General features: G+C 45.4%; 1 protein-coding gene across 1 annotated transcript; it reads right to left on the minus strand.

The window, feature by feature from the left end:
* Positions 1-832: 832 nt before the first annotated feature.
* On the minus strand, positions 833-9,310 carry LOC130024153 (mitochondrial import inner membrane translocase subunit Tim17-A-like). The gene is made up of 2 exons (XM_056114795.1): positions 9,093-9,310; positions 833-1,482 (listed from the first exon to the last, which is right to left on the minus strand). The coding sequence occupies exons 1-2, from the start codon at positions 9,308-9,310 to the stop codon at positions 876-878; spliced, it is 825 nt and encodes a 274-aa protein (XP_055970770.1). The 3' UTR covers positions 833-875.
* Between the last annotated feature and the right edge of the window lie 4,395 nt (positions 9,311-13,705).

Genomic DNA, 13,705 nt, shown 5'->3' on the forward strand with positions numbered 1-13,705 from the left:
ATAGATACTGACTCTTTTATAATTTTTTTATTTTATAAAGTAGCACTATAGCACTGTCCGCTGCCCTCCCGTTGTTCATTGATTTGCTCGAGTGGGCCAGTAACATCTCCATTGTGAGACTTGTTGTTACTGTGTTTGGCATATTGAATACGTCACGGGTAGCTTGCCAGGCTTTGTCATATGGGTGAGATACTCTCGATAGCTTGCCAGGCTTTCTGAGAGGGGCGGAGGAATCAAACCTGGGTCCACAAGGTCAGCTGCGTGCAAGGCAAACGCCCTACTGCTGTGCTATTGCTCCAGCACAATATTTGATTACATTTAATATTCAAACACCAATTCCACCACCATTACACCTTCCCACCACCATATTTCGGGTGTTTCTATCCTGAACCCCAATCCCCACCCCAAAGCAGAACTGAAATAATAGAATATTTCCCTCTAAGTTTGGTTGCCTCCTACTGATACTAACTTTTTCCCCCTTTTTGGGTCACACCTGGTGATGCATAGGGCTTACTCCTGACTTTGCACTCAGGAACTACCCCTGGCAGTGCTCAAGGAACCATAAAGGATGCTGGGAATCAAACCTGGGTTGGCCGCGTGCAAGGCAAATGCCCTACCCACTGTACTATCACTCCAGCCCCTGATACTGGCTCTTTTTTTTTATTTTCAAGATATTAGACATTTATTTTGATCACAAAGGCAACCCAAGTGTGAATAAATAAGTGAACAATCTTTTACACACTCCGTGTTTCATTAAATAGAAAAGTGTTGAATGTCTCTTCATTGCCTGTTTGGCCGTAGTTTTTAAAACAGACTAACAGGAATCCCTTCTTGAACTACAGCTCATCCTGTCACGGGATCCTGGGTAAGAAGTCCTACTGACACTGCCGATAGTCACCACAAGGGGAGGGTGGCAGCTGGGTCGAAGGTAACTGGGACCGGTCTTCAGCAAACTGCGGACCCCTGGGAAACTGTGCAGAGGCAAACCTTGTCAGTACGATACCGGCTCCTTTGACCAAAGCCAGGAGAATGCCACCCATCTCAGCAGAGCCGACCATGGCCACAGGGTCATTTCTTGCCGCCAGGATGGCTCCTGTTAAGGCCCCGCTCGTGATGGAGGTCCATGGGTCTTCCTTCCCTCGAACCTGAACCAGACTGCAGTCGATCATGGAGAAGAGAACTCCCCAGACTGCGAAGCTTCCTCCCAACTGTGGAGCTTTGGTATTAAGAGCTGTCAAACTCCCTCGAAGTCGGTGGTTTACTCCCACTGGAGAATTGCGGAAACCTTTGATGGCTTGGAAGATCCCACCTCCAATGATTCCCATGGTGAAGGCACCACCACAATCATCCAGGATCCTCCAGGGCCAAGGCTCCCGCCATTCTCCTCCATCCTGACTCCAGCGCCTTCTGATATTGGTTCTTAAGATCCCTCTTTTATATGTAATTTCCTTCCTTATTCTTGATGCTTTAAGTATTCTATCTCTATGGATAGAATTCTGATTAGGATGTGTCTTGGAGTATCTTCATTTGTGTCTCTTTCAGCTGGTACACTTCAGGTCTCCTGGATTTGGGTGCATGCATTCTTTAGCTCTGGGAACTTCCCAGTAACACTGTCTTTGACTGTTGCTTCTTCCTCAGGGTTGTCTTCCTGGCCCCCAGGCTCCTGAGTCTTATGTTTTTCCTCTTGAATTCACCCAGTTATCTTGTCTACGGTTCATTTACTTTAAGTCTTTTTTTCCATCTTCTGTTGTTTTCTGGAGGTTTTCTACTTTGGAGCCCACTGATTTTGTTCTTAGTTACTCTCAAGCCTTCAGTGAGCTTTTCATTTTACCTATCAAATTCGATATGCCAAAACCAGTAACGACAACTGGTCTCATTCACCTGACCCTGAAGGCTTCACCGACATGGCAGCACTGAGAAGGATGAGAAAGGAGAGGCCGACGTAGGCTTCCACAACGAAGGAAGACAAAAATGATCGTCTGTACTTTCAATGTACATACACTAGCATCAGATGCATCCATCGAGGACCTGATGGTACAAGCGCGAATGATCAAGTATGACATCATTGGTCTGACCGAGACAAGAAGGCATCAATCTCACCATGCCGTTTTCGACACTGGAGAAGAATTGTTCCTCGGAACATGCGATAAAAGAGGTGTTGGAGGCGTCGGTGTCCTTGTCAACACAAACTTGACCAAGAGCACTGATTCATTCGAATGCCTAACAACCCGAATCGGACGTTTACATTTGAATAGATGTGGCTCACTGCCTGCAGTTTCTATCTTCGTTGTCTACACACCAACATCTCATTATGATGAAAGAGAAATCGAGAAGTTCTACATGGAGCTAGAGAAGTTCTATAAAGAAGACCACACCTTCTACAAGATCATTGTGGTTGATTTTAATGCCAAGATAGGACCGAGAAGATCAGCTGAAGAACTTCACATCGGGACCCATGGCCTAGAATGGAATGAACAGGGTGAGAGACTGTCTGAGTTCATCATGTTGACCAAGACCATTCACGGTAACTCACAGTTCCAGAAGGCAGAATCTAAACGATGGACATGGGAGTCTCCCGGTGGACAATTCCACAACGAAATAGACCACATCATATTCAATCGACGGTTTTGCCTGACCGATGTCGCTGTTGTCCCAAAATTTCGAACGGGATCGGACCACCGTCTTCTTCGTGCAAAATTCTACTTCACAGAGCGGGGAGAAAGGGCTGCAAAGTTCAAAAAGAGAACTCCCAGAATGACCACCAACTGGGAACTCTTTGGTACTATTGCGGCAACATGGGAAGATGCCATTGTTGACAACATTGACGAGGAATACGATCGACTGGTTCAACACCTCCATGAATGTGCGAGGAACGCCAAGAGAGAGATAGCCACAAAAAATCGTCTATCTTCGAAAACTCTTGAGCTAATTCACCAGCATGGTTTGGCGCATGCCTCAGGCAACCGCAAGCTAACGTCCGAGCTCGCAAAGCAGTGCAGAGATGCGATCAAGGAAGACCTCAAAGAGAGAAGAGCAGAAGTACTGGTAGATGCGGCAGAAGCCGGGAAAAGTATTCGTAACGCCCGCCTGTCCTTCGCCAACTATAAGACCAAGATGACTGCCCTCCGACGTCCTGATGGATCCATCACATCCTCCAGAACGGCAATGGAGAAGATTATCCACGACTTCTACTCAAATCTCTTCGATAGCCATGTCCACTTGCCGACATACCAAATTCCACAGGATGGATATGTCGTTCCCAACGTTCTCCCTTCCGAAATCCGACACGCCATTTCGTCGGTAAAGAAACAAACAGCACCCGGCCCAGACAAGCTCAGACCTGAACACCTGAAGAACCTGCCGTCAGTACTCATCAATACACTGGCTCGGCTCTTCACTCGCTACCTGTCTGAATGCAAGGTTCCGTCCCAATGGAAAACCAGCAGGACCGTACTACTGTTCAAGAAGGGAGACATCCATGACATTGGCAACTATCGCCCGATCTGCCTATTGTCTGTCATCTACAAGTTGTTCACTTGAGTCATCCTAAATAGGATTGGCAGAACACTAGATGAAGGACAACCATGCGAGCAAGCAGGGTTCCGCAAAGGATTCAGCACCATCGACCATATCCACACAATAACCAAGCTCATTGAGGTTTCTCAGGAGTTCAAGATGCCGCTCTGTTTAACATTCATTGATTTAAAGAAGGCCTTTGATTCTGTTGAGACGGAAGTGGTCATTGAAGCCCTAGCCAATCAGGGCATTCAAGCCCAATACATCAGTATCCTCCGTGAGCTGTATTGCGGATTCACTACCAGGATCTCACTATTCTACAAAGAAGTGATCGTTGATGTCAAGAGAGGGGTTCGGCAGGGTGATAACATTTCACCAAAACTCTTCAGTGCCACCCTCGAGAACATCATGTGACGACTGGAATGGGAAGGAATGGGAGTGAAGATAGATGGTCGGCAACTACACCACCTCCGCTTTGCTGATGGCATTGTTTTAATAACACCAAACATCAGCCAAGCAGCACAAATGCTGGCCGACTTTGACCGTGAGTGTGGAAAGGTAGGACTACAGCTGAATCTTACGAAGACAATGTTTATGAGAAACAGCCTTGTTCCTGACGCCCCATTCGCTCTCAATGGAACGACCATCTCCGAATGCAACAGCTATGTGTACCTAGGTCGAGAGGTCAACATGACAAATGACCTGGCACCCGAGCTGCGCAGGAGGAAGAGAGCGGCTTGGAACGCCTTCAAGAACGTCGAAGAAATAGCTAAGAGGACGAAGAACCTCCAGCTCCGGGCACATCTCTTTGATTCCACTGTTCTTCCTGCATTAACATATGCCTCAGAGACCTGGGCCCTACGCAAACAAGATGAGAACGCTATTCAGGTCTCCCAAAGAAGAATAGAAAGAGCTATGCTTGGAATATCACGTTTCACTCAAATGAGAGAAAGAATCCGGAGTTCTGACATCCATCGACGATCAAGAATCAGGGACGCTGTCTCATTTGCTAAGGTGTCGAAAATCAGATGGGCTGGTCACGTAATGAGATTTAAAGACGACCGCTGAACTAGAGCTGTTACTGACTGGATTCCATGGGATGTCAAAAGACCGCGTGGCCGCCCACCTTCCAGATGGTCAGACTTCTTTGTCAAGATCATGAACGATCGGTTTGAGGCCCTTCATATTCCCGGAGCGAACAGATGCCATTGGGCTACACTAGCACGCGACAGGGACAAATGGAGACGTTACTGGCGCCCGCTCGAGCAAATCCACGACTAACGGGAAGTTAAGTGATTAAGTGATCAAATTCCTTAGTTCTGTCATTTCTACTTGTGGTTTTCTAACTTCTGCTTTCATATCCTCTTGTGTTTGATTGGTTGTTTATTGCATTGTTTCTTTGAACTCCTTAAACATCCTCAGCATTTCCTGTCTAAAGTGCTTGTCGGAGAGGTTATATAGCTGGTTATTACTGACTGGGTTTTCAGGGCTACGATCCTCATTCACTAAGCATGATGGGGTTCTGTATTCCTTCCCATTTGTGACTTTTGCAATCTGAAAATGTTATTTGTGGTTGTTGTTTAGATAGGTTACTAGAGTTAGGATGTCAGTTTATGCTTGCTGAGACATGAAGAAGTAAAGACTGGGCATGGAATCTTCCAGAACTATCCAGGGCTTTCTGAGTTCTTTGGGAGCCTTCCAGGGCTTCCTAGGACTGACCTGTGGCCTTGCTGGGTGGCGGGTGCAGTTTAAAGGGGACAAGATGGCAAGTTCTAAGTGCAGCTTCCCAGCTGCTTCCTAGATGCTTTCCACAATCTATTTATGCCTCACTCTGCTACCCTTAGGCCATGTCCTTCCTGGAAGGCTCAAGCCTGACATTTACAGGACCCAAAAAGCTCATAGGTTCCTTGGAAGACAATCAAATCAATTGATCAAACATGATTAACTGATGGATAAGACAGTTCTGGTCCAGAATTTTACCTTCAAACTTCTACCAAAAAAATTCTTTATGTTCCTGATAGCCCCCAAACTAGGATCCATGTACAATCTTTTCCAGAACTCTTCTTGTCCTTTCTAATAGCAGTCATAGGTCTGATCAGTGTCTCTAATCCAACCTGGTCGTAAAATGCCTATGCTATCCCCTTGAAGACATTCCCATTCTCTACAGTGATACCATTTGGACTCCACCATATGGCTAAGTGGTTATAGGAAAGCATCCCCCTTTCTCATATGGCGAACGAGTTAAATGTCTCAATATATCTAAAAATTCTGTTGAAATATTCTCCTTAACTCTTCTCTTACAGGTGCTGGGAAGAACTATGGTTGCTTGTTTTGCCTTGCTAAATCCTGACATCAGGTGCCAAACTCCTCTCCTATTTTTTATAGTTTTATTAAGATAGAATTGACACATAACATTGTGTGAGTTTAAGGTTCACAAAGAGTTGATGCATTTATAAATTAAATAAACATTGGCACCATAGTATCAACTATTAATCCATCCTGTCATCTATTATTGGCTATTCTTACCATGATGTACATTAGATCCCTCAGATTTTTAATCTTACAACTGCAGGTTTGTGCTATTTAACCAATATCTTCTTTATTTCATCACTCTCAAGATCCTCTGGATTTTAAATGTATGGGCACTATTCAATAAAGATTCTCAGTTTTAGGAAATCTACCCAAATTATTACAAAAACAGGAAATGTGCCACTTAGTCTCATATTTCATATCGTCATGTGACTTTTCTCAGTTCTTTTTTTGAGGAGTCGGGAGAAACCACACCCAGCAATGCTCAGGGGCTATTCCCAACTCTGTGCCAGGGATTATGTGGTGCCAGGTGCCAGGCCTCTTGCATGCAGAGCCTTCACTTATCTCATTGAGATATCTCTCCAGCCCACTTTTCTCAATTCTTTAATTGGTCTTCCCAAGATTTTATTGAGGATGTTGATCTTTTTGGAAAGGGGTTTTGTGAAAAGAAAAGAAAGACTAGCCATGAAATTGGAGAATATATTTGCAAACTATACCTTCAACTAAAGACTAATGTCTGAAATATATAAAGAATTCTCCTAGGAATACCCCTCCCTCCAGGCATTTTCATAAGAAAGAAAGAAAGAAAGAAAGAAAGAAAGAGAGAGAGAGAAAGAAAGAAAGAAAGAAAGAAAGAAAGAAAGAAAGAAAGAAAAAAAGAAAGAAAGGTGGTGCTCAGGGATTACTCTAGGCTCTGTGACTTAGGGATCACTCCTGGCTGTTGCTCAGGAAAACATATGGGGTGCCAGGGATCAAGACAGGGTTAGTCGCAGACAAGGCAAATATATTGCCTGCTGTACAGAGGCTCTGGTCCCTGGAAAGAAAGAAAGAAAGAAAGAAAGAAAGAAAGAAAGAAAGAAAGAAAGAAAGAAAGATAGAAAGACACCAGAAGCCATTGGACAGTGAGGTACAGGCTGGCAGTGATGAGACACGCGAGGCCTCATGGGATGGGAGTGGAGCTGGCCCTTGTCCTCCCGCACCCCAACAAGACCCCAAGTCACCAAGTCACCACCCACGAACGGCCCCTCCAGATACTTAATAAACTGCTTAACGGCCATGATCCCAGAGACACACAAACAAATCTCAGACCCCAGCGGTTTTCGGCAGAAATCCCTCCAGAATTAATTATTAAAGTTTCAGAATTCCAAAATCGTGCAGCTGCGGTGCTATTCATAATCAGCAATAGAAAACAAATTGTCTAATGTTGCCTTTTTGGTGTGTCTGAGTGTTGGGGGAAATCCCAAATATAATGGTGGGCCTGGTGTCAAAATATTAAATGTAATCAAAGTTCATTTCATTTCATTTCATTTCATCATCCTGTTAATCGTTGATTGCCTCAAGCAGGCCCCAGTAACGCCTCTTTCATCCTAGCCCTGAGATTATATTCACGGCTCTTTAGGAGAATGAGACCCATCATTGTTACTGGTATTTGGCATATTTGGTATGCCATGGGGAGTTTGCCAGACTCTGCACTGTGGGCAGGCTACATTCAATAGCCTGCAGGTTTGTCCAAAGTAGGAATGAGATAATAAAATGTCATTAAAAAAAGTTTTGATAAGATGTCGCGCGGCCGCAAATGCGGCCGCGCGGTTCCAGGATCTGGATTTTATAGTCTCTGAGTCTTGGCCGCTGATGGGATTACACGGCGCCAGGGGGCCAGGTGGTGGGTGTGACCCCCGCCTGCTGGAATTTGGAGGATCTGGATGGAAGATGCTCGACTCCAATCCGAGTAGGCTTGGAGGTCTCGGCCCCGGAACCCGCGTGGCTTTCTTCACAGTGATTTCTTCACTTCACAAAAAAGTTTTTTTTGGGGGGGTGGGGCTGGAGTGATAGCACAGTGGGTAGGGCGTTTGCCTTGCACACAGCCGACCCGGGTTCAATTCCCAGCATCCCATATAGTCCTCTGAGCACCACCAGGAGTAATTCCTGAGTGCAGAGCCAGAAGTAAACCCTGAGTGAGCATCGCCGCTGTGACCCAGAAAGAAAGAAAGAAAGAAAGAAAGAAAGAAAGAAAGAAAGAAAGAAAGAAAGAAAAAGTTTTGGGGGAGTAACTTGGAGCTACTCCCAGCTCAGTGCTCAGGGGCTGCTGCTGATGGTTCTCAAGGGACCCTGCAGTGCTGGTCCCCTCACACATCTAAAGCCTGTGCACAGCCCTGGAGTATCTCCCTGGCCCATACTCCTTTGATCACTCAGTGGGTACCTGTCACCTCTCTGGATACTAAGGACAAAAGAAACCAAACTGCCTCTGAGTGGTGTCTCGTTAGCAGAGGAGCCGTTGACAGTCGAGCCAATGAAAGCAGGACTTGGGAGTCTCAGAAATAAACCAGCAGCTGGAGACAGAGGGCAGGGGAGGGCCAGCCTGAGACTGTCATTCTCGTGGGTGATGCCGTGCATTCATGGGAGTCCAGGGGGGCTGGTAGGGTTTCGTGAGGCGGCTCAGCCCCAGGAACGACAGTTTTGGTGCAAGCAAAGCCTCTAATTGCAGTAGTTTATGGTGGTTGAGCCTCCAGGGACCCCGGGAAAGCAGATTCCAGGACTTGCCTCCTCTGTGAGGCAGCCTGAGTGGGGGTGAGGGGCACGGAGAGAACCAATGAGGATTGGGGAAAACCAGGGTGAGGCCAGGCAGGGCTGGGGACAGGTGACTTGGAACCTCCCCTGCCAAGCTTCTTCCCCTGGTGCCAGGTGCCTTATACTTCCCTTGGGGGGTGTCTGAGGCTCCTTAAACTCAGTGGAGCCCAACTTCTCATGGTTTCCTGGCTTCTTGTCCAGATGGGGAGGACGTGTGTCTTCATTCAGGAAGGGTGTGCAGACATGCGGCCAAGCACATGAGAACACAGTGGGGAGGGGGTTAACCCTGGCATGGGGCAGCTGGTACACTATTGGGGACATGCCAATCATGCAAGGGGACCCCTCTGGGTGATGGGCTCAGGGGGACCCCTCTGGTTGATGGGCTCAGGGCCACAAGTGTGGCTTGGGGTGCTGTAATGTCAGAGAGAAGGGAGAAACTCTGCAGGTGGCCAGTACATGCTGCTCCCAGGAGAACTTACTGAATGGGATCCCAGCCAAAGGGAACATTGAGGCCCAGGAGCAAAGGGAATCTTAGAAGGCATGGATGTGGGAACCACTTGGCCACACGAAGCACCTCTCTTCCCAGGGGATGCTTCCTACTGGGGCTGCTTGCCTGGGCAGAAGGGGCAGGCGTGCCCTCCACAGTATCTGAGAAGCCACAGTTATTCACAGCCACAAGCCATCGCCCTCCTCCCATCGCCTCCGTCAAGGAGCCCGGCTTTCTCACCCTGTGTCTCTCAGGCCCAGACTGCCCACCTCAAAAATCCAGGCATGGCCTTTTTTTTTTGCTATTGAAAGGAGGCTGCTCCCTTGGATGGCTTCCCTGTAAACCACAGAAGAAGGTTCCAGTGTGTCTGGGACTTGGGGGTGGAGTTTGAGCCATGCCTGGCAGTGCTCTGGGGGTACTTCAGCTCTGTGCTCGGGAGTCAGTCCTAGTGATGCTCGGGAACGGTCTGGGAATGGAACTGGGGTCAGGTGCATGCAAGGCAAGTGCCTTAACCCCTCCTATGCCATCTCTTGCTGAGCATCAAGTCCAAAGCTCTTTGAGGCCAGAATCCCCATGTCTCTGGCCTTGGCCCCCGTCTTTCTGTCCTGTCTCTCTGACCCACCAGCCACAGGAACTCAAACAACATAACCCTTTCCAGAACATGCGTAATCAAAGTAGAGAGAGATTAATGTAAAAATCATCTGCCACACAAGTGGGGGAGGGCGGGGATGGGCAGGTATACTGGGATTTTTGCTGGTGGAAAATGTGCATTGGTGAAGGGACAGGTGTTTCATCATAGTATGACTGAGACTTAAACCAGAAAGCTTTTAAGACTTAAACCAGACTTAAACCAGTAACTGTTCTCACGGTGATTCAATAAATAAATTTATCACTGTGGCATTGTCCTCACGTTGTTCATCAATTTGCTCAAGCAGGCACCAGTAATGTCTCAGAAAGAAAGAAAGAAAGAAAGAAAGAAAGAAAGAAAGAAAGAAAGAAAGAAAGAAAGAAAAGCAAGCAAGCTGGCAAAAGATGCGAAGTGGCATGTCCCCCAAAATATATACAGATGGAAAATAAGGATGTGAAAAGATGAACAACATCATTACTGAAATAGAAACTAAAACCACAGTACTAGATCTCTACATATCCATCAGTTTAGGAAAAAAATTGTTTGGGGACCATACCAGGTGGTGCTCAGGGATTACTCCAGGCTCTGTGACTTAGGGATCACTCCTGGCTGTTGCTCAGGAAAACATATGGGGTGCCAGGGATCAAGACAGGGTTAGTCGCAGACAAGGCAAACATATTGCCTGCTGTACAGAGGCTCTGGTCCCTGGAAAAATTGTTTAAAATATTGACAGAAACAAAATTCAGTTCAGTGGTTTTTCTTAACAAACAATACAAAATATATTATTTCAGTTCTGCTTTGGAGCAGGAATTGGGGTTCAGGATGAAAACACCCAATATATGGTGGTGGGAAGGTATAATGGTGGTGGGATTGGTGTTTGAATATTAAATGTAATGAAATATTGTGAACTACTTTATAAAATAAAAAATTATAAAAATAAATAAATTTTAAAAATGAGAAACAAAATTCAAATGAGGATAAAGACAAACTGGATCATTCATACATTGCTGGTATAAAACTACAATCACTCTGGTAAACAGCTCGGATGCTTCTTCTAAAACTAAGTTTAGGACTGGAGAGATAGCACAGCAGGTAGGGTGTTTGCCTTGCACGCGGCTGACCCGGGTTCGACTCCCAGCATCCCATATGGTCCCCTGAGCACTGCCAGGAGTAACTCCTGAGTGCAGAGCCAGGAGTAACCCCTGTGCATCGCCAGGTGTGACCCAAAAAGCCAAAAAAATAAATAAATAAAAATAAAAATAAATAAATAAACTAAGTTTATGCAGTGGCTTAAGCACTGGCCCAGCAATTGTATGTTTAGGTATTTATGCACAAGAAGCAAAAGTTTATAATCATACAAAAAATTGCGAATGAATGAAATATCAACTTTATTTGTAATACCAAAACCTGGAACCAACAAACCAACACAAATATCCTTCCAGGGGAACATGATTCAACAAACCATGGTACAGCTACCCCATGTTATTTGGCTCAACAATGAAAAGAGTGAACTACTGACACATGCAACAAGTTAAATGAATCTCCAGGGGGACGAGTGCTTCAGCAGCCTGATGGTGCCTTCAGGCTTCCTGATACCCCAAAATTGCTGCTGTGCTCTGGCCAGACCCCAGCAACTTGGGACCGAGTTTCCCGAGAAATTAAATGGCCAAAAAGTTAGGTATGTGGGAATCACACCCACAAACCACCCCCAGCTCAGCTATTCAAGCTCATTTATCGGCCTTGCTTCAGAGACCCATAAATAAATGGGGGGGGGGGATACTGGGATCCGTGGTGGTAGGAAATGGGCACTGGTGGAGGGATGGGTATTTGATCATTGTATAATTGAAACCCAAGCACAAAAATTTGTAAGTCTACAACTGTACCTCATGATGTCTCACTAATAAAATTTTTAAAAAAAAAAAACAGGCCATTTAAGTGCATTAATGGTCATCATTCAGAGACTCACAAATGAATCTCGGAGGAGAACAGCATGCTGCAGAGATGTCTCCCCACCCCACACCAGGCTTATTCCATCGCGACACCTCAGAGGGGGGCAGGTGTGTCCCTCCGCTTGCCCCAAATGAACCCCAGCAGCCACAAACCTCCAGAACCCAATTGTTGCCACTTCACAGGCCCATCCCAAGCCCCCCACGCATGAGAATGAATCTGCTGAAAAACCCAGGTATGCAGAACCAGTACTGAAAACTCCGGGCTTCATGGAGTCAGGGATAGGTTACCTCTCTGTATCTTCTTGCCCTTCCAGTCTCCTGGCAGTCAAGCCCAAGAACTGCCTCTGGGTGCCACTTAAGCACATTAATGGCCATGATTCAGAGACTCACAAATGAATCTTGGAAGAGAGCAGCACGCCACAAATATGCCTACGTACCTCAAATATTTAAAAATTTTAGAATTCCAGGAGCATGCAGCCACTTTCTCAGCCACGTGACAGCTCATACTATTCATGACAAGCAATACAAAATAAATTATTTATCATCTGCCTAGGGGCAGGCTGGGGTGGTGGTGGGAAGAATCAAAGTAATGGTGGAGGGATTAGTATTGAAATATTTAATGTAAACAATTATTGTGGACAACTTTATGAAGAATTTTCTTTAAAAAGTAATGCGGAGTTCATGCCTGCTTCAATCAGTGCACTTGGAGCTTAATCAGTGGCAGAATAAATAGCAATACTCTTACATTAAATAAATAAATAAATCTTCCAGGAATAAAGTGGGGCGGAGGGTTTGAGGAGAGCTGATCCTAAAGGGGTACAAACTGTAAGATCCCATTTATACAATTTTCTAATGATTACTGAAGTATAAAAATAGAGAATAGTCTAATGGTTGCAAAAATTTAGGGATTTTTCTCTCCAACTCAACCTTCCTACCTCCCTTTGTGATTTTTCCTGCTTAGTTGAGTATTTCGATTAACAGGGCAAGGTCACAAAGTCAAACAGATTAATGGACCGGAGAGATAGTACAGTCATATGGCACTTGCCTTGCCTGTTGCTGACTGAGTTCAATTCCCCACACCACATATGGTCCTCTAGCCCTGCCAGCCTTGATTCCTAAGTACAGAAGCCGGAGTGAGCCCTGAGCACTGCTGGTTGTGACCAAAAAATAGAAACGAACAATACAAAATCAAAGAGATTTATTTCAAATTCCATCTCCGCCTCTCTCCCTTGTACCTTGATTAATTAAAGTACCTTTTTCACCTTTAGCTTCTTTATCTGCCAGGTAGGAATAATAATGGATCCAGGTTTGGGGGCTGTTGCTCAAGATTGTAGTAGATTGTGTGCAGAAAGTACTTAATCAGTACAATACCCAAAGTAAGGTTGGATGCCTGTAAGCTGGAAGCTACTGGGAGGGTTAATTATGAACTGTCCTGTGGACTCCAGAACAGGCCACCTGAAAGATGCCTCCATGGGAAATCAAAGATGTTTCCTTTGATGTTTGCCAAATACTGAATCTGCAGGGATTTACACCAAAATCATATTTGCTCTCAGTGACAGGAAGAGTTATGGGTAGGGTTCACTTATGACCCTGGGAATGGAGGTAGGTTGTAAAAGGGCAACACAAGGAATCCTTGTAGTGATAAAAGTATTCTATAACTTGATTGAATTATCTGACACTATTTGGATTGCAGTATTATTCAACAAGTTTTGATGTTACCACTGGGGGAAGTTGGGTAAAGATTACAATGAGATCACTGCATTGTTTTAAATAACTGCTTACGATTTACTAATTAAAATTTAAGGTGGTTTTTGTTTGTTGGTTGGTTTTTGGGCCACAAATAAGAATGTTCAGGGCTTACTTATAGCTCTACACTCAAGAGTTACTCCTGACTCGCTTTGGGTATTTTATAGCTGATTTTTCTCACTTTTATGTTGAGGTCATTTTCCATTTTTACCTTTTCATTATAAAAACTTCAAAATTATGGGGCCAAAGAAATAGTGCAGGGGTGGGGCTCCACAGCTCCCG

The sequence above is a fragment of the Sorex fumeus genome, unplaced genomic scaffold (assembly GCF_029834395.1).
Source record: "Sorex fumeus unplaced genomic scaffold, SorFum_2.1 ptg000028l, whole genome shotgun sequence".
NCBI classification, from domain to species: Eukaryota; Metazoa; Chordata; class Mammalia; order Eulipotyphla; family Soricidae; genus Sorex; species Sorex fumeus.